Source organism: Equus quagga, chromosome 2 (assembly GCF_021613505.1).
Source record: "Equus quagga isolate Etosha38 chromosome 2, UCLA_HA_Equagga_1.0, whole genome shotgun sequence".
NCBI lineage: Eukaryota > Metazoa > Chordata > Mammalia > Perissodactyla > Equidae > Equus > Equus quagga.
This window is the reverse complement of record NC_060268.1, coordinates 127,540,753-127,564,825: the sequence shown is the minus strand read 5'-3', so window position 1 is coordinate 127,564,825 and position 24,073 is coordinate 127,540,753. Positions and strand designations below refer to the sequence as shown.

At 52.0% G+C, this 24,073-nt stretch overlaps 1 protein-coding gene across 2 annotated transcripts in view; it reads left to right on the top strand.

The window, feature by feature from the left end:
- Positions 1–13,666: 13,666 nt before the first annotated feature.
- TSPAN15 (tetraspanin 15) overlaps positions 13,667–24,073 on the top strand; it is a 53,130-nt gene continuing 42,723 nt past the window's right edge. For both annotated transcript variants that reach the window (XM_046655519.1, XM_046655518.1), the window contains exon 1: positions 13,667–13,853. In XM_046655519.1, coding sequence (XP_046511475.1) covers positions 13,758–13,853 — 96 coding nt within the window. In that variant the 5' untranslated portion in view covers positions 13,667–13,757. The remainder of the gene's footprint in view (positions 13,854–24,073) is intronic.

Genomic DNA, 24,073 nt, shown 5'->3' with positions numbered 1-24,073 from the left:
CATAAATATGTGCTTCTTTTTCTCACTAAACAAGAAGGTTATTGGTGGGCAGTTGCTGGCTTTGGTTCGGTGGTTCAACAATGTCAGGGTTTGGGATGGCATCTTGTCAATTCTCTTGGCCTTTCTTTTGTGGTTACAGTATGGCTGCTGCAGCCCCAGGTACCATGTTTGCATTCAAGGTAGGAAGAAAGGAGAAAAAAGTGCTGCACCAATTGCATATACATCTTAGATCAGAAAACACAAAAATCTTTCTTGATCTTGTGTCTCATGCGCCAGAACTGTGTCATATAGCAAGGGAAGCTGGTAATAAATATATTCCATGTGTCCAGCCTCCATAGTGGAGTCAGACAAGGAAGGAGGAGCTTGGGGATGGGGTTGAGTTGGTCAGCCTGTGGCATCTGCCACATTTCTTCCTCTTGGATCTGACTTCCACATCTCTTTTCTTTCTCTTCTGATTTCCATCTCTTCATCTTTTTGCTGTATTTTGAGATATTTCTCACTTTATCTATCAGACCACTGATTCAATTCTCAGCATTGACCATCTCTAATGAATTGTTATATTTGAAAGTCATACTTTTTAGTTTGTAAGAATCTTTTTGCATGTGCTCTAACTACAACTTCTTGAGACTTCCCATAACCTTTTAAAATTTCTTTGAAGTTGTCTTCTGGCTTTTTTGCTAGTTCTAATTTACTTGTTCACCTAGGGCTCCCCCTCATGTTACTGAGTCCTTTTAAACAGGTGTGATTTTTCTTTACTTGCTTATGGTTTTTTCCTCCTGGTCCCTGTGGAGGTCAGGCTGTCAATATTTTTAGAGCAGGGACAAACCAGTAAGTGGTGTAAGACACAGTAGTTTCTGTTCTCCTGGGTCTTTGGTGAGGGACAGGTCTGGTAAACAGTCAGTCCTTCACCTGTCTCTGTCTTAGGTGTCCTTAGATACTCACTGTCAGCTGGGGTCCACCAGTCCTCCAGTGCAGATCCCCGCTGGTCCTGGGTGGTCAGCTGGGCGGGGCAGGCCCCCCAAGGACCACACACAGCTTGGAGGCAGAAGCAGCCCCTCCCTGAGAAGAGTTGGGGTTCCACTAGTGGGGTCACCTCTGGGAAACAGAAATTCCCCTCTCCCTGATGCCGAGAGTGACACGGAACCTCTTAATCTCAAGTTCATGTGCCGATGCACAGCAAGCCAAACACGGAGACATCAGTGCTTGGAGATGGAGAAAGGTTTTATACCAATTGGTCAAGATGAGAAGGCAGGAGCCTGGGTTCTCTCAAATCCACCTCTCCAAGAAGAGAAAGCAGGGCCGTCATAGACCTAAGGGGCTTGGCAGGAGGACATTTAAACAAACAAAGGGGTCACTCCTGACAAGCCCCTGGGCATCTGACTTCTGGCTTCAATGGTCACGGCCATCCATCAGCGACTGGAGTTTGCGGTCTCCCTGAAGGCATTCTCTTTCTTCTGCAAAAGAAGCTCCCAAATCCTTGAGACCCAAGTCACCCCTCAAGTTAAACAAGAAAACAGCAAATTGACAAGATTCATCTATGTTTGTGCTGGGAACAAGGTCAAAAGGCAGTCATGTTCTTATCAGATACCTACAGTAACCCTCAGATACCCAGCTTCAAGAGCAGGCCGCACCTTCCCTCCCACCACTGGTCCTGCAGTTCTAGCTCAGGACAGTGGATCCCCAAACCTGTCTTTCCCCTTGGAGATGTCGGGGCTCGCTGTGGCCTCAGGTGCTCCCTCCAGGCTCCTGGTTGTTACCCAGAGGGTGAGTGAGCTGGCAGCGGGAGGGGGTAGTCAGTGCTCAATCAAGGAAATTTCAGGACTTGCTTGAGCCGAGTTTATAAAGGATTTGCCTTTGCTTAATTTCTGGGTACTTTCTGTACAAACAAACGTTAGAAATCCAGGTATGACTGACCTGATTGCTAAAACTGGCCTCCTCGGGCTTCTCTGGAGACAGTCTGTCAGTAGTTTGAATTAGATTGTGGTTTCAAACAGTGGGTTATGACTAGCGTTAGAACAGAAGGCATGGTGCCGAAAAGCTGAGACGGCATCGCACGGTGAGGAGGAGGCGGCTTCATGCATCTTTTGCTCACTTGCATGTTTTGCATGTACATTGGGTTGTAATGTAAAATACATTTCTGGGTCATTTAAGTGTATGAGCTATGCTGAATTAGACGACGTTCTGGGGGCAGCTGATTTGGCTTCACAAGAGAGCCAAGTTAGAGGAGAATTAGATTCTTTCCTAAAAGAATTCTGACTCCCTCCACCCCCAGCTGACTTTAATTTCCAGGTACCTCACAGCACTTATGATGCGCCTGAACTAACGACTAAATTGTAGCCTAATTGTAGCCACAGTGGTCTTCCCCAGCCCCTGCTTGAGCCTCCAGAGTCCAGACCAGCCTGGTCTCTCTGCGGTCAGTGTGATGTGCTCAGGGCTATTTGCTCAGACAGAGAGAGAACCTTGCTCCAGTGTTTGGAGGGAAGCTTGAGGAGGTGGAGTAGAGGGGGTGCAAACTAGCCCTGGGTTCTATTCCCCCCCAGATCCTAAAGGGCCGAGGGCCTGTGGGCACACTCTCTGAGACTATCTCCTCGCGAGCAAAATAAGAAGGGTCCTCCCTGTGTTTTTTCCCACACAAAGCTGTTCTGATGACCCATGGGAGAGAAAACAAGTTTGGTCCACACACGTTTGTAACAGAAGATGGCATTTTGCTAACGGAAGGCCTTTTGTTTCCTCAGACAGGGATTTGGGTAAGCGAGACTGAAAGGAGGTGTTGCAGCCGAGCCAAATTGCTCAGCAAACAGGAAGGAGGAAGCTGAAGTGGCCTGAGGGAAAACGTAGGAAGTAGGAGTCAGAAAGTCTGGGGGAAGGGAACCCCCGTCACCAAACCAAAAGGGGGCTCCCTCCTGGCGAGTGAGTCAGACTCCCGACCGGAAGTAGTTGTCACACAAAGTAGAACTTATTTGCAGCAGATGGGGGGAACACAGAATCATTTCCAAAGTCATACTGTCCTGGAACAAAGGGAAGCAGGGACATTTATTTCGGATGGGAAATGAATATTCAAAAGGGAGAGGTGGGCATTGGCTTGCGCAGTTAGGAAACCTGCTTCCACGTACACTGCAGGTTACATAATAAGGCCTAAGCTCCTCCTGGAGAGATCTTAGCATTAAAATGAGGCAAAGGTCATAGGCGGAGCTCTTGTGGTGGGGCCTAGTCTGGCTCAGGGGGGTTGGTGATTGCATCTCTTAAACAGTTCAATGCTTCCGAACCTACCTTTGAGTTCTTTGGGGCAATTAGTCGGTGAGCACTCGTCCAGGTGACCCAAGTTTTTCATCAAGTGCCTGGGTGACTGGATTTCTGGTGGAAGCCTGGGGGAGGACAGAACTCTGCAGTTTGAAGTGGAACTGCAAGCAGAGTCGGCCCGCATGGCCAAGGGGACAGCTGACTTGTGGCTTCCACGTTTAATGAGCAGCTACATGTGCCCAGCACCCCACCAGGTACCCAGACACCATGGTGGTAAGATGGTCCTTGCCTCATGGTGGAGACAATCCAGTGGGGCAGGGGACAATATCCAAGCAGATCTGGGAGTGGAGAGAGCACTACTATGTGGTGAAAACTCTTTCTACACTGTCCAATGTGAAGCTGACCCTTAAGGCTGCTGGGAGTCCCATAGCAACCAGCACATGGCAGGATCTGTGGCTTGTTAACTTTCCTGACAGAAACCAGCAGATCTGTGTATGTTTTCTGAGTGTAAAAGTCTTCTATCCCTTCCTTAATAGCTATAGGATCAAGTCCAGACCCCACTTCTGTGTCCCCCAGGCCCATTCTTGGCACCCTCGGACTGCCCTGATATCCTGGCTGGCCCCTTTGAGTCTCTGGGGGGCCTCCCCACCCCCAGCAGCACCCAGCCTTCCAGAAGCAGATGCCCTGCCTTCTCTGAGTGACAGGTGGAGCTACTGCTGCAGCCTGAGGCCTGGGTGCCCCGCCACTCCCAGTGAGTCACACAGGCCTGGCCCAACATCCCATCAGCCAGTGTTCCCAGGCTGCTTTCCCAGAATGCCTGGCTGAGCCCCAACATGGCCAACCCCTGCTGGTGGCCTGCTCTGAGACCAGCCTGGACTGTACTCAGCCAGAAGGCCCCTACCTCTGGGCAGAAGAGGTGGGAATGGCATTCCCTCAGCCTGTCAGCCCTGGGCATTGCCCACTTAAAAGAACCTATTATTTAATTGGAAAATGTGCAAAGGATAAAAACAGGAAAGGTACAGAACTACAAATGGCTCATTGACATGTAAAACTTGACCTCGCTCATCATTTGGGAAATGCAAATTAAAATAGAACATTTTTCTTTTTAAAAAACGTTTTATTGTGCAATATGACACACATGTAGAAAAGGGCACAAAATGTAAATATCCAACCCTGGGCAAGATGGCCATTCACGAGGGGTGGACCTAATGGTGTCACAGATCCTCCCAGCTCTGGCACCGTGTGAGTCACCACTGTCATCCTCAGTGGCCTGGGGAAAACATCCTGACCTCTTTTCTCATTCATAACTGGGCCTGTGAACATCCACCCAGCCTGCCTCATAGCATCAACAGGTAGCTGCAAAAAGCTTTGGGGAGAAAATCAGCGAGAGGACAAATGTCTTGGGAGGGTGGATGCCAGGCACAGGGCCAGGCCTGGGCTGTGAGGTAAGGGAAGTGGTGCTGGTGGTCTCTGAGGTCTCGCCCCACATGCAGTGGGTCTTGGTGCATTCCCTGGTGGACCGGACAGACGTGTGTCAGCTGTGGGCAGACTCAACTCACAGTTACTTAGCACCTGCTTTGTTCTAGGCACCGTGCTTGATAATTTCATTTAGTTACCTGGAAGGGTCCCATTTCACAGATGGCATTGGTGTCCTGAGAGGGTAATCAGAGTTTCCAGTGTCCTCATTCGGAGTTGGTTTGCACGTGGTGGGGCTGGCATGTGACCTACCCCCCATATTCTCACTCTGTCTCTTATGTGCAACAGCTTTTCAGCGGATCTTCCTGGTTGGTTTTAGTAGCCAGCAAAGCCAGGCGCTATGGTACTTGTCTCGGTTGTGCTGAATTCAGAGGCCGCCTATTGTGGTAAAGCTCTCCCGCTCAGACCCCCTCTCCTCCAGGAAATCTCCCTACCTTAAGATTGCTCCTGGCTGTGAAGCACCATGGCTGGAATGTGGTTTTTCCCTCTCCAGAAAGGTATTTCTGCCTCTTCCACCTGTCGGTCAGTCTTGTCCCTTGTTGTGGGGGTTCTTCTTATCCAGTTTCCAGTTCTCTCTCAGAGGGAATTGTTCCACAGCCAGTTGTAAATTTGCTGTGTCCATGGGAGGAGGTGAGTTCAGAGTCCTCCTATGCTGCCATCTTCCCAGCAATCTTGACTCTGAATCAAATGTTCCACAGCTCCGTGCTGCTTCAGGGAGCTCAACTCACACTCAGCGGGTCCCACTGATCCCACTTCTATGCCAAGGATCCCTTGGAATGAGTGCCTCCCTTCCCCCCATGACAGCCTCAGACAACTGAAGACACTTCCCGTCCCGAGTCTTCCCTTCCCATTTCTCTGACTTTTCCTTGGAAGGCACACGTCGCAGGCCCTCTCGCTGCTGGCTACTCCCCTCGGGACACCTGAGAGATGGAGGGAGGGCTGGAAAGAAGTAAGGTGACCACTGTGTCCTGGTTTTGCACAGGACTTAACTGGTTTTAGCCCCAAAAGTCTTGCATCCCAGGAAACCCCTCAGTCCTTGGCAAACTGTTATGGGTTCTAGTGACTGTCCTGGCTTTAAAACTGATCCTACCATGTGCCACGCCATCCTCAGCTGTGGGCAAACCAGGGTGGTTGATCATCCTAGAAAGAAGGGACGAGAGAAAGGAAACAGGTTTTGCCTGGGCATTCATTTTTTCCCCTAAGGGATCCAGAGGGCGAGAGATAGGGAGGAAGAGGCCCAGGTGCCATCATCATCCCAGGGTAGGACCCGGGTGAGGATGCCTCCCGGTTGTCCTGGGAGCCAAGTGTAGGCAGGGCCTGGCTGGTGTCTGCGTGTCTGGAGCCCAGGCTCATGTCTGCAGCTGATCAGGGCTTCTGGGAGGGCTGCAGGTGCTGCGCTGAACAGGCCAAGTCTCACACATCTTCAGGAACATGTGGCCTCAGGACCCTGTCACCTGCTGAAGAATGAAAGAGTCCCTAAAGCTGAGCAGACACACCTGGGGCCCAGGCTGGGATGCCAAGTTGTATAGGAAAGGACTGGACATCTGCTGGTTTCCCATTTCAGGAGAACCCCCTCCTACCTTCTTAAGAGCTGAGAGCCCCTCTTTCATATAGGTGAGCCCTCACTCCCCACACACAGAGGAGCAGTAAATTTGGGGGGAAAGCTTTGATCATACTGCACTTACCTTTGGATGTTCTGCTCCATTCCCCACCTCCTCCCCAGTCATGTCATGAAATAAGCCTGCTGGTTCACATAGCCCCTCCATCTGGAGCCCGGCATCCCAATACTGAATGACACACTCGGCTGCCCCCACTCATGCATCTGTCCATCACCCAGAGGCCGTATGCTTTCAGGGCCTGTCCCCTCCCCAAAAGGCCCATGAGGCACAACAGACAGAATCCTAGTGGGCTCTGCCAGCTCCTGACCCCACTCCCAGCCCTGGGACGCCAGCCTGGACTGACCATTCCCTGTAGGGTCCACCCTCCTGCCAGATCCAGGAGCTTCCAGCTTGGTCCTCTGGGCTCTGGCGGGGGCCACTCTCTTAGTACTCTGCAGATGCCCCCTTCTGAAGGCCGACAACTGTTCCTCATAGGCGCTACTCTCCTGTGACACCATCCCTCTGTTCCCCCACCCATCACTGGGAACGGAGGCCCAGAAAGCCTTACTGAAGCCTTGGAACTAGAAGAACCTGACTTATACCACACTCCCATCCCCAAACAGACAGACAACCTCAGTGTACGAAGGGCAGCTCCCACAACACTCGATGCTCCTTCCACATCACTTTCAACTGCTGTGCAGGGCTCCTTGGCATAACTGTGCCATCATTCCCTTGTGACTGGTCAGTTAGGTTATTAACGTGTCTCCACCCACGTCCCACACCCACGGCTACTCCTGAGGATGTCTGCTTTACCTGGCTGATCAGCAGCAGCCTTGCAACAGGGGACAGTGGGAAGGAGGGCCTGGGCTGACCTCCGTGGGAGGAAACGTGTGCAGTTGGTCAGGATCATGTGTCAAGGAGGACGGGGTGGGGAGGGGCAGAGCACAGTGGACCTCTAGGACCAGAGTGGGCCTCTAGGACAGGTGATTTGGTCCCATCTGCCCAGAAGGAGGCAGGAAGTCCCCTGAGGCTTTGAAGGCCTCAGTCCTGGGGGTAAAAGCTGCAAGGAGGGGTGTCCAGCAGCCCAGGGTAGGAGGAAGCTATAGGATGCAGAGATGGGGTGCTGGGGCAGTCGGCCGTCTGTGGGGGCAGCGATGGCGGGTGGGGAGAGGGGCCCAGAAGGAGCAAGCCTTTTAGAGGCAGCTCTTTAGGGAATTTACAAAATGGGAAACGGCTGGAGTGACCTAGGCCCCCCTCAGCAATGAGCGTGTTGCTTTCCTTTCAGGCTTTTCTCCAGGATCCTCTTGGGCCCCCAAAGTCACTGATGTGTGTCCCTCAGCTGGTGCAGGGCCCTAAGAGGTGTGATCACAGACGGAGCTGACTATCTGACAATCATAGCAAAGGAAGTTGGGTAATTTTGCAAAGTCAAGCACAAAACAGACATCATCTCTGTTGTTTTTGATTTTCCTCTTAAGGACAGAGCATCTAACTTTGCAGAGGTCACTTTCAACTCCAAAAGAATTAGGAACCAGTCCTATGGGGCAACGTTTCTCGAAGTTCATTCAGAGGGATACTAGTTCTTTGAGATGTTAATAGCTGGTGTGGGTGTGTGAGGTCCGGGAATAGAGTTGTGTGGTCAAATATAGTTAAGCAAGGCTGCATGCTCTCCTTCCTCCTAGAGATACACAATCTCCATTCTCACCTTAAAGGCTCTGAAGAAGTCCTGCAGCATTTCCTTTTGATAGATCCTTTTTTACGAAACACTCAAAATATCATGGAACTACTACCTTGCAATAACAATAACTCTTTGTGTTACTGAGTACAATAACTCTATGTAAAGTTTAACTCTGACCAGCACTGAACTCTTAATATTAGAGCTGAGTGTATTGTTCCCAGTTGCTTTTTAAGCCACACAGTTAAATCATTCCATTCGAGTGGCGCTGGGCCCACAACTGCATTAGAGTAGCAGGCACATTGTTTGTTGGGTCGCAGAGCGCTTGAGCTTCCTGATGGAGAAAAGTCAGTTTACTTCTCTGAGCTTCAGTTTCCTCCTTGTAAAGGGCGATTCAGCACATCAAATTCCATGGGTGGTGAGAAATTAAGAGGTAATTATGTAAAAGCCCACAGCTCAGTGCCTGATGCTAAGTAAATAACCAGTAGAGAATAGATGGAGACCCTTGAGAGGTAAAAAGGATGAGAAGGAGCAGCAGTGGCCTAAAATCTGAGCTGGGGATGGCACTGAAAGGAGTCAAGGAAAGCCTGAAGGACAATTGAAGCCTCTTCTTCAGAATAAATGCATAGGCTCAAAAGCACAGCACTTTGGGGAAAGAATGGGAGGAAGAGGAAAAAAGAAGGGGATGGGTGTTTGAGTTCACGTTTTAAAAAATTTTCAGCTCTAAGAATGTACCGGTTAGCCTTTGCTGTACAACCAGCCATCCCAGAAGTGAGTGCCTTAAAACAACAGTCACGTATGAGTCCATGATTCTCTAGGTTGGCGCATCGGGCTGGGCGCAGTTAGTTGTGCCTGGTCTCCTTCATGTAGATATAGTCAGCTGTTGGGGTTATGGGCTGGATGATCTAAGATGGTTTCACTCACTCGTCTGGTAGTTGGCTGCTGTCAGCCAGGAACCTTGGTTCTACCTAACATGGTCTCTCCAGCAGACCAGCCAGGCTTGTTCTCGTGGCGGCAGCATTCCAAGAGCGGCCAAAGCAGGAGCTGCAAGGCCCCTTGGTTCCTAGGCTTGGAACTCAGCCTTGCTTCTGTCACATTCTATGGGTAAAAAGCAAGTCAGAAGGCCAGCGCGGATTCAAGAGGCGGGAAAATAGATTCTACCTCTTGATGGAGAAACTGCCAAGAATTTCTGGCCATTTAAATTCTCCCACGTAGGGGCTAACTCTTGTGTATTTGGCCTGGGAGGCTGTTGGGTGGGTTGGGAAGACTTCTATGCATGCACACCCATGTGAGTGGTTTTGAGCTCTGCCTGGGAGTGTACACTGCCCTGTGTTGTCTGTACTTGCCTCCTCCATTTCCTCCCCTTCCTTTCTCTCCTCCATCCACTCCAATCAGGTTTTTGTCCCCATTGCTCCATTGACAGAGCTCTTACCAAAGTCACCAGTGACCGGCATCTTGCAAAGCCACTGGTCAATTCTCTGTCTGCCCCCACTTGACTTTTCAGGACATAGTCAAAGCCTCACTATTAAGGGGAGTCCTCAGGACACTAAATCCTTTTCCACATCTCCTTGAACTTCTTGAAGCCCTTCTTCTTCAGGCATCCCTGTCACCTCACTGGCCTTGTTTTCCTTCTCCTTCACTGGTGGCTGTACCGCCTCTGTTTTCTTTGCCGCCTCTCTCTTCTCAATGTCGGAGGCCGCAGGGTCTGTCTTTGTCTGTCTTCTCCTTTCTTGCTACATTTTCTCCCTAGATGATCTCACATAGGCTCATGGTTTAAATTGACCTGATGACTCTCAACTTCACCTGGATTTTGAAAAGATATCTCAAAAAATTAAATGGCCAAACAAAGTAATTGATTTTGGACATAACCTCCCCCTACTCCCACTTTTCCTGATCGTCCTCACCTTTGTAAATGACAGCAACATCTACCTGTTGCTCAAGGCAAAAACAGTTGAGATCATCCGTGATTTCTCTTTTCCTCACATTCCACACCCAGTCTCTCTATAAGCCCTCTTGGCTCCAACTCCCAGATATATCCCCAGTGCAACTCTCTGTTGTCATTTCCAGGGGTGTGCCCCTAGTCCAAGCCACAACCTTCTTGCTCTGAGACTGCCCCTATGGCTTCCTAACCAGCCTTCCTGCCCCCAGCCCTGGCCTCCTCCTATCCATCTTGCTTCCAGCAGCCTTCTAAAACATAAATCAGATTCTGTATCACATCCCTGTTTGAAACCTACTAGGGGCCCTCACTGAAACTGGACATAAATCTAAACCGTATGCCAAAGCTACAAGGCTTCTTCCTCTGAGCCCACCCTCTTTGCTGTCCCCTGCATGAGCCACATGGACTCTCCAAGCTTTTTCTCTCTCGGCTTTTGCACTTCCTGCTTCTTCCACTTGGAAGCGCTTCTCCCAGCTCTTAGCCCATATCAGTACTCGAAATTACCCTTTTCATGTATTCGTTCTTCTATGTGTTGCGTGTCCCCACAACCCCTGACTCCCCAGTGGAAGAGAATAGGAGCTCTTGTCTATCTGGTTTACACCGTATCCCAGAGCCTGGGGCAGGACCTGACTCCTAGGAGAAGCTCAGTATACATTTGCTGACTGATTTGACTGTGAGGACTATAGCTAAGATTGTCAGAGCTAGAAGACACACAGTCCACCATCATGGTTTCACAGACAGGGAAACAGAGGCACAGACAGAGTCGCTTGCTCAGCAGCATGAATGCAAACTTATGCAAGCCAGGGTGGTCATGCCCATTCTGAGGTTCTTTTTCATAAACAGTAGTAGCCTCTCAAGGTGAGGGTTAGTTATGTCCCCTACGATCTCCCTGCCAGGTGTCATGAAAATAGATCTCAGAACAAATTCTGCTGTCCAAACAAACACCTCTCGAACAAACAGACATTGGCCAGTAGCCACAAAACCTGTTCATACTATCTGTCCTGCAAAGGCAGTAAAGGCTGAGCCCTCTGTCCTTGCAGGGGCTCTACCACTTTGCAGGAAGGCTTCACTCAAGGAAGACACAACATTCGCAAGGCAGGATTCAGTTAGACTGATGGTCACGCCCTGCACCCAGAAGACCTGGGGACAGGGCACCCCTCAAGGATTGAGCATCATCCTTAAATGAGATCCCTTTCCTCTGAACAAGGAACGGGTGGTGAACCTCACCCATTTCAGCCAATTTACATATTTTGAGTACTATTAATTTCACCAAAGGAGCGCTCATTTCTGATACCTGCTATGCTGATTAATAAACCAGGAATTTCACTGATGCCTTCATCATGGCTCTCTTGAGCTAATCAGTAGAGTGTGTTGGGGGGGAGGATTGAGATATGGAGAGCTGCAGAGTGTGCTGAGCTGGTTGCATGTGACTGTGCATGTCTCTTTTTAACTCCCAGGTTCATTGACTTCAAGTTGGTAACTTGAAATCAGACACGGTGGAGGTATTTACACTATGGAAGTAGGTACCAGGGTCCCCAGTTATCAAACATTTATCAGCACTCCACTGTGGCTGAGTGACGTCTGGAGTGTGGCCTTTCTGATAGAATGCTGGCTGACCACCTCACCCTCATTACACTTCTAGACTGTCATGCTCAGTCCTGGCTGCACTTTAGAAATTCCCTGGGGCCTTTAAATAATACTCGTTCCCAGGTCCTTGTTGGTGGAGATTCTGACTTGACTGGGATGAGGCTTGGGTATCAGGATACATTTAAAGTGCACCAGGTGGTGCTAAACTGCAGCCAGGGCCACATTCATGCCTGTATGTCACACTGTCTATGCCACATATGCTAACAGTCTCACAAAAGTTAACGGCAAAATCAGGATTAGCAGCAGGCCTGCTGACCCCCAGCCCAGAGCTCCTGGTAAAAGGAGGGACAAGTGGAAAATAGGTTGTCACTTCTTCTGAGGTCTCAGTGTTTGTAATTGTGGCTGAGGGGCAGCTCATAGTGCTTGGGGTCAGGTTGGGGTGGGAGGGACAACAATGGAGCTCAGGAGTCCAGGAAAGCTGTGCTGGCCCCAAAGAGCTCCAGGATCCCTCTGCAGGGCTGTCTCAGCCTCATCCTCAGGGCATCTCACGGGGCTCCAAGAGAGCAAGAGGGGCCCTTAGATGCCTGTGAGTCCCCAGGGGAGATTTGAATGAGGAGAGAAGGTGCTGCTCCCTAGAGAGGCCAGAAATAGACCAGGGGCAACTGAAAGAACAGCTGAGTGGGAAAGGAGGCTAGGAGGCCCACCCCAGGGAGAGGGAGCCCACTGGCCTCTGAGGGGGAGGTGCTGCACTAGCCCTCCAGGGGATGAAGACCAGCACCTCAGAGGGGGTGCAACCAGCTCTGCAGCACTGGGGGAGGGAAGCTGGGCCCCAAAGAGGGGTAAAGAGTGAGCTTCTTCCTCCTCAAAGGACAGCTGTTACCACTGTGGTAAGGTGTCTTCTGAGCCCTGGGTTATTCACCTGCAGGTGACCTGCCGCAGACCCTTGGTCCACAGCTCTACCCTTGGCTCCTTCTGTACCGGGAAACTGGCTCCCTTTGACCTCTCTGGGCAGGGCACTGCTTCCCTCCTCACCCCCAACCTTACCTTCTTCTAGGGCAGAGCCCGAGGGGCTGCAGCCGGCCTGGTCCCTGTCTCGGTACATCTGTCTCTCTCCAGGAGTGTGTGCATAGGAGGCTTGGGAGTCCAGGGTAGGCGACTTGGACGAGGGTGCCATTCCTGCAGTCACCACCAGGGACCCCACCCAGCACTGCCTCCAGCTCATGACCTCTGGGCCACACGTTTAATTACTGAGTGCCGCAAACACTGATTGCCTGGTTCCAAAGCTCCCGGGGGGAGCTAGGCCTGGGAGGCAAGGAAACAGCAGTGAGTCAAGCTGGGCCATCTAGTGTGGGGACAGACACCACCAGGCAGAGAGCTCTGACCCCAGGCAGAAGAAAGGCCCAGTGAGAAGAGGCCAGGTTGGGTCAGACCTGGGCTGGGTGTGTGCAAGGAAGAGGCTACTGACCGGGCCTGAGGATAGATGTAGGGGAGGTCTTTCCAGAGGAGGCTGCCCCTGAGGGCAGGGTTGGGATCTCACCTGGCCACACAGAAGGGGATTCCCGCAGACTAGTTGGGGAAAGGCCGCCTACAGGGGATGTGTTACAAAACGAAACTCCGGGCCGACTCTATGGGGGCCCCTGAGCCCCACCCTGGTCTGCTGCATCTTCCTAGATGTGGCCCTCCCTCAGCTCCCCATAGGCTGAGCAACTCCACTTCCTTATTCCATTCACATCTTGCCCACTCATTTGCACACTTTTAACACCTTAGCAGTTAATTCCTGCCCTTTTCCCAGAGTCCTTCCTCTTGACAACGGTGGAAAGCGCGTATTTCTATGTACCCCGGATCAGGCACACGCGCTCTCTGCCTAGCGCTCCTCAGTACACACTCTCCCACGCCCCGCTCCGCGCCGGCAGCACAGGAGTTTCTAAAGTTGCACGCGACCTCGTTTGCAAACTCCTCGCCCTCTCCCCTCTCTTCCCCTCCCTTTGCCTCCAGTGGGTCCCGGGTCGCAGCCCCGCCCCCTGCCCGCCCCCTCCCAGAGGCTGGGCTGCTGCCTCATGCGCATTGGCCGCCGGTGCTGGCTGGTCCCGGCCCGGCGCTGTGATTGCAGCTCGCAGATGTCAGTCGCCGAGCGAGCGCCGGTGGCGGGGCGGGTAGCCCGGCAGCCGGCAGGCAGCCGCAGGTGGGGCTGCTCACAGCTAAGAACCTAGCCCCGGAGCCCCGGAGCCCCGCGCCGGGAGTGTCCAGGATGCCCCGCGGGGACTCGGAGCAGGTGCGCTACTGCGCGCGCCTCTCCTACCTCTGGCTCAAGTTCTCACTCACCATCTACTCCACAGTGTTTTGGGTGAGTGACTCTAGCAGGGCCCCAGGAGGGGAGGGGGGGCGCCTATACTCCCTTGACCGTCCCCAGGCCGAGCCCGGGGTTGGGTCTAGACTTGGCTGCTCCAGGGAGGGCGCTAGAAGTGCACGCCTGACTTCTTGTCCTACTCTCCTTTGGAACCGGGAAATTCTGGCGACCCAAGCTCAGCCTGAATTTCAGCCACCCGGTTGGGAGCATTAGAGCTGGTTGGCTACGACAAAGGAGCGCTACGTGGCTCCCCTGTGTGCACCTGGACAGCGGTTTGGTCCTCGAGTCCCTGCGCATCCGTTGGTGCGGTAGGCCGTGGTTAGGCGTTGGCAGCGCCCCCCGACCCCCCTCCGCTCTTGCCAGTTATTGCCGAGTTTGCCTCCCCATCAGCCTGTGGAGAAGGAGTGGTCAGGCTCTGTGGTCCGAGTTGGGAGGCCTGGACTCCTGGTCCTGTCCGCAATTTAGTTGCTGATGCCCCTGAGCAAGATGCTTCCCCACTGTGCCTTGGTTTCCTCTTGGGCGGAAGGAGGGTGTGTGCCTTGTCGGCAATGTAGCCATGAGGATTCCTCCAGACAACATCTGGGAAGGTGTCCCGCACTCCTAGGTGCTCAGTAACTATTTCCCACCCACTGAGCTTACATCCTCTGTCTTGTTGGGGGCCAGGATGGGAGTGGTTGGACGTGAACCAGGCTTCAAATCCTGCTACAACCACTTTCTAGCTGAGTGATCTTGGGGAAGTTACTTCAACTCCCTAGGCTGTAGTTTCCTCATCTGCAAATGGAGACAGTAATTATATACAACTTTTAGGATGACTGTGGAGATTAAATGAAATAGGCCAAGTACAGTACTTAGCTTAGGGACCAGCCAGGAGCTCAAGAAGTGTGAATCATTATTACTGATGTGGGCAGGGAAGCTGGGCCTCGTGGTAAGCTGACGCACGAGACTGGATTTCTTTTTTTTTTTTTTTAAAGATTTTTTTTATTTTTTCCTTTTTTCTCCCCAAAGCCCCCCGGTACATAGTTGTGTATTCTTCGTTGTGGGTTCTTCTAGTTGTGGCATGTGGGACGCTGCCTCAGCGTGGTCTGATGAGCAGTGCCATGTCCGCGCCCAGGATTCGAACTAACGAAACACTGGGCCGCCTGCAGCGGAGCGCGCAAACTTAACCACTCGGCCACGGGGCCAGCCCCTGAGACTGGATTTCTTTATGGAGATTTCAGACTAGGCTGGGCCTCTCCTAGAAATGAGGACATCTTTCTCGGCTCTGTGGTCCCAGCCCTGCCACTCTAGAATAGCCCCCTGCCTCAGTATGCCACAGGGAAGACTTGTTCAGGGGCCTGAGGGGGGTCACCAACACCCATCCTCCTCAAAACACCACACTCCTGATCTCCTCGGCCCCTCATTGCATCCGTTCTGCTGGTAGGAACTGCTAGGTCTGCCATCAGCTTGGCTTTCCTTGTGAATCCTCTGTGATGTGACCTTGCCTGGTCGAGAGATCCAGATTCTAGTTCTGTTACTGACTCACTGGGAGATCTTAGGCAAGTCACTTCCCTGTTTGGGGCTTCAGAGCTGTTAATTGACTTGCTCCTGTCCTAGTCCAGTTACCTGACTCTAGGTAAGGTGGCAGAGAGATGAGCAGGGAGTTTGGGGTCCAGAGGATGGAGCACGGACCTCTTGGCAGAAGTTCCAGGGAGGCAGAAGGTTGTGTGTGGAACTGGGATGGGGGTGATTTGAGCTATCATTCAGTGGTTCTCTCCCAAAGTAGGATCAGAAGCAACTTAGGAACATTACAGATACCTGGGCCCTGACATAAATATTTATTTAAACTTACTTAAGCTCCCCAGGTGATGCTCATGTGTAGTCAGGGTTGAAAACTACTGGTCTAGATGGCCTCATAGGCAACCTCGATTCTGATTCTGGGATTTTTTTTTTTGCGTGTGTGTGAGTAAGAGTGGCCCTGAGCTAACAGCTGTGCCCATCTTCCTCTATTTTGTGTGTAGGACACCACCACAGCATGGCTTGATAAGCAGTGCCATAGGCCCATGCCTGGGATCTGAACCTGCAAACCCCAGGCTGCTGAAGCAAAGTGCATGAACTTAACTGCTACACCACTGGGCCTGCCCCTGATTCTGGGATTTTTTTTTTTTTTTTTGCCTGCCCCTTGCTTGTCTGGCCTCGGGAGCTCTTCACTCTGTAGGTCAGAGTTGGGAGGCTAAGGTTCATGGGTAGGGAGGTGGAAACATAAGGGAAGACCGGGAGTCAGAAGGTGGCGGTTCCCTTTCTGGCTTCACCCCTTCTCTTGCTATGCTATGTGATCACTGACCAACCTCTGAACCTCCTTGCACCCCTATTTTCCCATCTGTAAAATGGGTAACTGATACCCGGCCCCACACTTCATTGGATTGTTTTTAGGTTAGTAATATGGGGAGATGGTGACATGTGGGCAAGCCAAGTCCTATGCAAAAGTAAGTTATGCAGTTAAAACAGAACTCGAAGTTTCAAGGCCTTGTTCTGTCACTGTCCCCTGTAGCCACGAGAGAAGACCACCATCTGGCCCTTGCTTTGCTTCTCGTGGGGCAGGGTGGGACTCAGAACTTAGAATCCTTCCTCTCCAGCCACCTGAGATCGCTGTACCAAATCCTTAACTTCCCATCCCTGGAGGTATTTCTGCTTGGAAATCTCCCCGCCCATGCCAAGAACTCAGCCACCTGCCGGTTCTGCCAGGGCAGCTCAAGGGCCAGAGTTTGACTGCAGGGCGGAGGCCCAGGGTGAATGAGTAATTTGTCCTGGGCCAGGTGTGCTGCTGATTGGAAGCCATTACAGCAAAGCCCATTATCTCTGGTGCCATCGCTGGGGAGGAGGAGTGGGGCCAAGGGTTACTTGCTTTATAAGCACAGAGTGCTAACACTTTCATCTTGTCTTTAGGTCTGGAAGAGGCAGTAAGTTTTACCATAGCCATGCGCCTTCTGTAGACTTTTTGCTTTAAAACTTATTATCAAATAGGAAATACAAGGATATTGTACAAAATTTAAAGGTATGAAAGTGTAGTCATTGGTGGCTCTGCCCTGTCCCTGGCCTGCCCTGTTCAGAGGGGACCTCTCTTATCAGTTTCTGTGATTCTTTCCTGAGAGAATATCCTAGACATAGGATGCCCTAGGCACAAATGTGTGCATGTATTATATATTCCCCCCACACACACACACATAAGGAGGCACACTATACACAGCTCTGCCCTTACCTTTTCACTTATATTTAAATCCGTATACATTTTGGAGTTCTGCTAGAGGCTGCCTCGTTCTGTTTGATGGCTGCATAAAAATCACTGTGGGATAGGGGCTGGCCCCATGGCCGAGTGGTTAAGTTCATACGCTCCACTTTGGCAGCCCAGAGTTTCGCCAGCCCAGGGTTTCACCGGTTTGGATCCTGGCCGCAGACGTGGCACCGCTCATCAAGCCATGCTGAGGCAGTGTCCCACATGCCACAACTAGAAGGACCCACAACTAAAAATATACAACTATGTACTGGAGGGCTTTGGGGAGAAAAACGAAAAATAAAATCTTTTAAAAAAAAAAAAAAATCCCTGTGGGCCCTGCCAGAATGAATTCAGCCAGTCTCCAGCTGGGGCACTCAGGTTGTTTCCAACCCTTAGTTACTGCACACACTGCTGCAGTGAGCCTCTCTGAGCGTGTCATTTTGCCCACATATGTCTATGTCTGCAGGGTATTTTCTAGGAGTGTAATTGCTGGGTTAGAGGGTAAGTGAATGTGTAACATACATACAGAGATGCATCCATCATAGGTGTATACAGCCTGATGAATGTTTGCAAAGCGAACACCCTGTGTAATCAGCCCCCAGGTCAATCGACAGAATGGACAGCAGAAGCCTGAAGCCCCCCTGTGCCCACTTCAGTCACCAGCCCCTCCCTCCAGCAGCAATCTCTATTGGAACGTCTAATCGCACAGAACAGCTTTGCCTGTTTTTGAACGTGCATTTAAAATTTTGATAGATGTTGTTAAATTGCCCCAGGTAGAGGTTATACCAATTGTAATATTATTTATTATCTTTCTTTAAACTGAGACACTTTTTCGACTTAAATTCTTTTTACAAGGAGGCTTTATATCTCTTCTGCCAATGGGAAACCAGTTTTCCCTCTTCAAAAATAGCAGGTATCAGTTATAGTGAATACAGCGCAGGGAAAACAGAACAACGTTACTAAATCCTAGTTAAATGTTGTGGTGCTGTAGGTGGTGAACCTGAGGCCTGCCCTCTTTGTCCAAAAGGCAAGTTGGCAAGTGTTTGAGCAGCTTAAAGAGAAACTGGCACCAAACCTGAGATTTGCTCCTTGATGCCATCAGAAGGATCAGGAGCGATGAAACTTTTCTCAGTCTGTGAGTCAGCATGAATAGCACCTTGACCCACTTACAACAGTCTCCTCTCCTACACCTGGGGGCCCACAGAGGATGTATTTTGGGGTCAGTCCGCAGAGGCATGAGCCCCCAGGTCCCCTCATTTCCGGTTCAGGGCTCCTTCCGGTAGGTCACTGAGGATATCTCCAAGAGAAATGAGCTCACTCCGGGGCACCAGAGCCTCCTTCCCACCACTCAGGGTGAATCATTCTGACACATGTGCCCTCAGCCCACTGGGGACACACCTCTAATTTTAGCTCTGACCACAGGGTATCCCAGAGATCCGCTTACACGATGGTTTTTCCTTGCTAGACTGTGGGCTCCTGGAGGTCAGGGCTGTAGCTCATTCATGTCCTTTTCCAGATGCTGGCCTCGGGGCTGGGCCCACAGTCAGCGCTCAGGGAAGGCTTGTTGAGTTGGGGTAGTCAAGTCCCAACCTGTGTCTTGTAAGCAGGGATGTGAGATGGGAGCACCTGGGTCAGAGGCTGAGCTGGGTGTGTAGCCTACAGTGGTCATGTTTGCTGAGGCCTTGAATTTGCAAAGTGGACTGGGCTGATCATGGAGACACTGGCTCTCTAGAAAGCATCAAGCCTGTTGCCTTGACGATGAGGTAGGGTTTCCAATTGGGTAAGAGTGTCAGAGCTGACGGGTATTGACTATCAGGAAGAAAAGGACTCGGGGTGAGTAGAAGGAAGCAGCACAGGTAGGTGGGGGAAGTAATAAGTGTCAGAGGCGATATTAACTCTTCCTGGCCTTCTCCAAGGCTGGACCCCCTTATCAAAGATTGGCCCAGGATTCTTTATATTTCCCTATAGTTTAATGGTTAAGAGTGGGGACTCTGGGCCAGGTGGCCTGGGTTCAAATCCCAACTCCGGCACTTACAGGTCGAGCGACTGAGGCACTAACTTCCGTGGGCCTCCGTGGCCTTGTCTGTAAAATGAGTGATATTAGAACCTACCTGAGAGTTGCTGGGACCATTAAGTGCATCGATATATAGGAAGAGTGTAGGGCAATGCCTGGCACGTGATAAACACCACGTCAGCTGCTTCAGGGTTAGCCAGCCTTATCCTACCTTCCTCTGTGTTCTTCTAGGTGCTTGAGAACCATAGACTGAGAACTAGAGGGACCCTTCAAGGCACCTCCAGTGTGACCTTTTCATTTTACCAAGGAGAACACAGGCCTGGAGAGAGGCAAGGAGTCGCTTGGACCCCACAGTGCCAGTTAGTGACAAACTGAGACCAGGACCCAGGTTGCCTGACTCCAGTTTCTCCACTGGGTTTCTGTGACCTTTATTTGCCCCCCTTCTCCACTCCCCACCCCCCACCCCCCACCCCCAGCCTGCTGTGGTCCCTCCCTGGTGTCAGGGCTCAGGCTGTGGGTGGAGGACAGCATTTCTGCAAAGAGCCAGATAGCCGGCCTCTCAGTTAAGCACCAGATGAAGCCAGACAGAGAAGGGAGATTCAGTTTCCTGCAGGAATTTCTAAGCGTTGAAAAGAGGCTTATTGTTTTGGAGAAAATAATGTGTGCATATAGTAAACAGGAATTTCAAGCAATTCAGGTAAGTGCAGTGAAAAGTCACCTTCGGTTCTTCCACCAGGAGAGAACCACTGTGATGTGTGAGTAAACACCCACTCGGACATCTCCTTGTGCGTATATGTACATATTTTATTTCCTTAATTTTTATTGTGCTTGATGCATTGGGCAGGTCCGTTTTCCTCTTGTTCTAGGCAAACATTTCACAGAGAAAAGAGTGAAACTCAAGCAGGAAGTGAGGTAGGCTTCATGCTGGTGAACTGCTCGCTGTGTCTAATGGGCCGTCGGAGATGGTCTGGAGGCGAGGATACTGGGCTGGGGCCTCGGGCACAGAGAGCCACTCCCCTCCCCAGCCTGGCCACAGGGCCTTTAAAATCCAGAGAATCAGGAAGGCAGCCCTGGAAGGGGTTCGGAGACTCTTCTGATGCACCCATTTTCCAGATGAGCAAACTAAGGCCCCGAGAAAGTTTCTTTGCTCTTAGTCTGGGCTTCTGTGCCTGAACCCTTCTCTCCCTGTCAGAGAGGGATTGTTTGAAGGGTAGGACTGCATTGGGACCTCGCTGCCTTTGGTTGTTTGTTCCTGAGAAGCAGGAGTAATGACTGCCCGCCTTCCTTCCCCTGCCCAGTGCCTCTTCTCTCTGGGTGACTCACATGCCAACCTGGGGTGGGGCTCAGAGTAAACCAGAGAAGGGACTGATAATGAAATTCTGTACCAGCTGGCTCCACATGCAGGGGAAAGCTGTCTTCTGGGTAAGCCGGGACAAGGGGATTGTAAAGATACACCTTTCCCAGAGAGAACCTTTGGATGTGGGTGGATTTGAGTCGACATCTTAGGGGAAGGCAGGAGAGTTGTCTTGACCTACCATTCTCTCCACGGTGGGGCTGGTTCGTTTGCTTATTCAGTCAATAGTTATTTGATGCCTACTGTGTATGCCAGGCCCTGTGAGAGTTACTGGGAAACAAATATGAACAAGAGAGGCTTAGTGCAGACCTTGGAAGACAGACAAACCAGGAAATAAACATAGCTTGTGATAGGTGCTAAAGAGGAAATTAGGGGGCCAGTGGGAAGAGATGGGAGTTCCTACTTTAGATGGTGTGGGCAAGGAGGCCTTTATGAGGAGCTGATATTTCAGCTGAGGCTCAAAGAGTGAGAAGGAGCCAGCCATAAAAAAAGGCCTGTAGAGAGCATCTCAGAGAGAGATTAGTAAGTGCAAAGGCCCTGAGGTAGGCAAGTATGGCTGGAGCAGATGAGGAAGCCCAAAAATGGCTAAGTTGTGGGTGGAGAGGGTGACAGGGGCCTAGTTGTACGAGGAGTTGGGGTCTGAGTCACTGAAGGGAGGTTTAATTGTCAGGGCCTGATAGCAGGGTCATCTGAAGACAGAGTGCTGGTTCTGCTGTGTCCCTGGGAAAAGGACCAACTCTCTGAGCCTCTTAGACTCCTCATGTATGGATATCCTAGAGGGCTGTTGGGGGGCTCCTGCAAAATGAGAGATGCAAAAGTACCCAGCACATTGTAGGTGTCCACGACGGGATGGCGACTTACCTGGGGAGCCTTGCAGAACTCAGGGTAGCTGGGACATAAGATGTGATGAGGACTTTTGGCATCCATCTCGTCAGAGGAGGCTGCTTTCTGCTGGGGATGCTCTGCCTGCCTGGAGCAGACGGCTGTGGCCCTGCCCTTGGGCCGAGAAATCCACCCCCTTGGAAGTGCACGTGGCCTTTCCCAGGGGTTGGGTCCTTCCTACTTCTTAGTTCCTGGGCTTTCGTGGCGCGCCAGCAGAGTCTGTGTGCCACATGATGGGTACACAGGTCCAGGCAGGCTGTCCTAGCAGTATCCTGCAAGGCTCTGAGAGCTGGTCCCAGCACCTGGAGAAGGGGGGCTGGGAGAAGCACTTCCGGGAGCCCAGGGGCAGGGTCTGCCTGTGCCAGGGTGGCAGTCACCCCGTGCATTTGTTCAGCTCCAGGCTAGGCTCTCCCCGCCCCACCCCGCCAGGAGGAGGGGAAAACAGAAGACTAAGTTGTCATCTTCCGCACCTGGAGGTCAGCCCATGCAGGAGATGGAAGCTGAAAACAAGCAGCTGCGGCCAGTTGGAGGCCATGTGTGGTTTCCTGCCGGGCCGCCTGGCCGACAGCAGAGGAGGCTGGGAGAAGACTTAAAGGAGGCGGGAGGGGACTTGAACGGGCTGGAGGCCAGGCAGAGAGGAGCGGAGATGGGCTTGGGAGAGGGAGGGTGGGTCACTGCAGAACAGGATGTTTGTCGGGCCTAGATGCTGAGGTCAGAAATGCCCTCTGGAAGGCTGGGGCCTGGAGGCTGAGGAGGCCCAGCTTCATCAGGAGCACTTCTTGGTGGCTGGGCGAGGAGCAGGTCTGAATGGCTGTGTGACTGTGGACAAGTCACAGACGACTCTGTGCCTCAGTTTCCTTGTCTATGGTAAGGGGCCAGGCTTGGATGGGATGATGCCTCCAGGGCTCTTAGCAGAGCGTCTTGTGTGATAAGCATCAGCGCAGATGGCAGGAGGACGGGCATCACTGGGCAGGCCCAGCAGCTCGCTGGGGCTGCTGAGAGGGACCCGGGGGCACGGGAGGAGACGCAGTCTTGTGCCTGCCTCACTGCACTTTGCTTCCCCTCTTTGCATTCTCAGAACAACCCTGTGAGCAGGTGCACGGGGGCAAGTGTCCCATTTTACAGCTGGGGAGACCGAGGCCTTGGGAGGGGACGTAACTAGCACAACCCATTTGCATCCTCCCCCCCCCCCCCCCCCAAGAGTGCCTTCACTGTGGGAGCAGTGCCTGCTGTTTTATTTAATTTTTTTCCCATGAGATTTTCTCAGAACGGGGGTATTTGCATCTTGGCCTGCAGGGAAGTAAATATTTGCCCAGAGTGTAGAAGGAAAACAGCCTTGGCCCGGTCGGCGCTCAGGGCCCTCCTGCTTCCTGCTGGAGAGCCCCTCTCAGGATGTGGCGTGTGGTCTTGGACAAGTCACAGCATCCCCAAGCTGTTTCGGTCCCCTACCGGACGACTGCTGTGCTGGGTGCAGTATGGGGGCCGCAGAGGGGCTCGGGGTCAGGCGGTCAGTTCTTGTGCACCCATCATGTGCCGGACACTCTGCCTGGCACTGGGGGCCCAGAGACGGGAGCAGCGTGCCAGCCCCCTGCCCAGCTCGTCACAGACTGGGGCAAAGTCTCCTGGCTGGAGCAGAGTGCAGTGGGGGCTGGCTTCCGAGTCCAGCACTGAATTCTGAGACGGGGTCACTTCCCGAGGTCAAAAGACAGGACCTTCTAGGCCAGTGGGCCTGGGCTCTGGCTCCAGGCCTCTTGCCCTGGAGGACTTTACAAGTACCCATGTGCAGACCCCATCCTCAGAGCTCATCCCGTGGACCTGGGTGGGGCCCAGACGCCTATGATTGTTAAACTTCCCCTGGGATTCTAACATGCAGCAGGAGTGGAACCGCAGCTCACGGCGGTGTCCCTGAGGGGATTCTGACGGGACTGGCCCGGTTCCAAGCCGACTTTCTCTCCTGCTGAATCCTGAGGGATGTGCTGAACCTCCCTGACCTCACCAACAATCAGGACAGTCTCTGTGTGCCCGACGGTTGGTGTGCATGTGTGGGAGAGGCCCACCCCGAGGGAGAGGTCCCGGACAGGGGGACAGCCTGCCAGGCAGGGGGGGAGGGATGTGAGAGGAGTTGGCGGGGCCCAGTCTGAGTCAGAAGGGCTGGTGGAGGTGTATGGAGACCACCAACCTGGGGATATGGGAGATGTATGAGAGGCTGGGCCGGGACCCGGATCATCTCGGAGGAGGAAGGGGGTCCATGGTTCTAGAATTTTGTTTTCTTTTTGGTTATCTTTATAATATCCTTTTATCTGCTCTAAAGGCAACACTTCTCTCTCGTTAACTTTGTAGCTTTGTGACTTGAAGAAGTTTCTGTAGAACCAGACTTAAATTTCTTGAGTCAAGGATTCACACACTTGGAGGGTGAGCTGTGATAATCTTCCCCTTTAATTATGTCTCCAGTTTGAGAACTACTGATGCGTTGGATTCATGTTGGAAAGGTGGTGTGTGATCTCTGGAGTCAGCGACGGCAGTTCTGACCCTGTAAGAGAGGTATCACAGGTGGTGAGAAAGAGTTCCAGATAGGTGAGATGAACTCGCTGGGGGCCCGTTGGTAGAGGGATGGGGACCTGACTTCTGACTCTGACGGGTGAGCTCTGGAGTGGGTTGTATGCTGGCCCCCCTCAAAAAGATATGTTCATGTCCTAGAACCTGTGAATATGACCTTA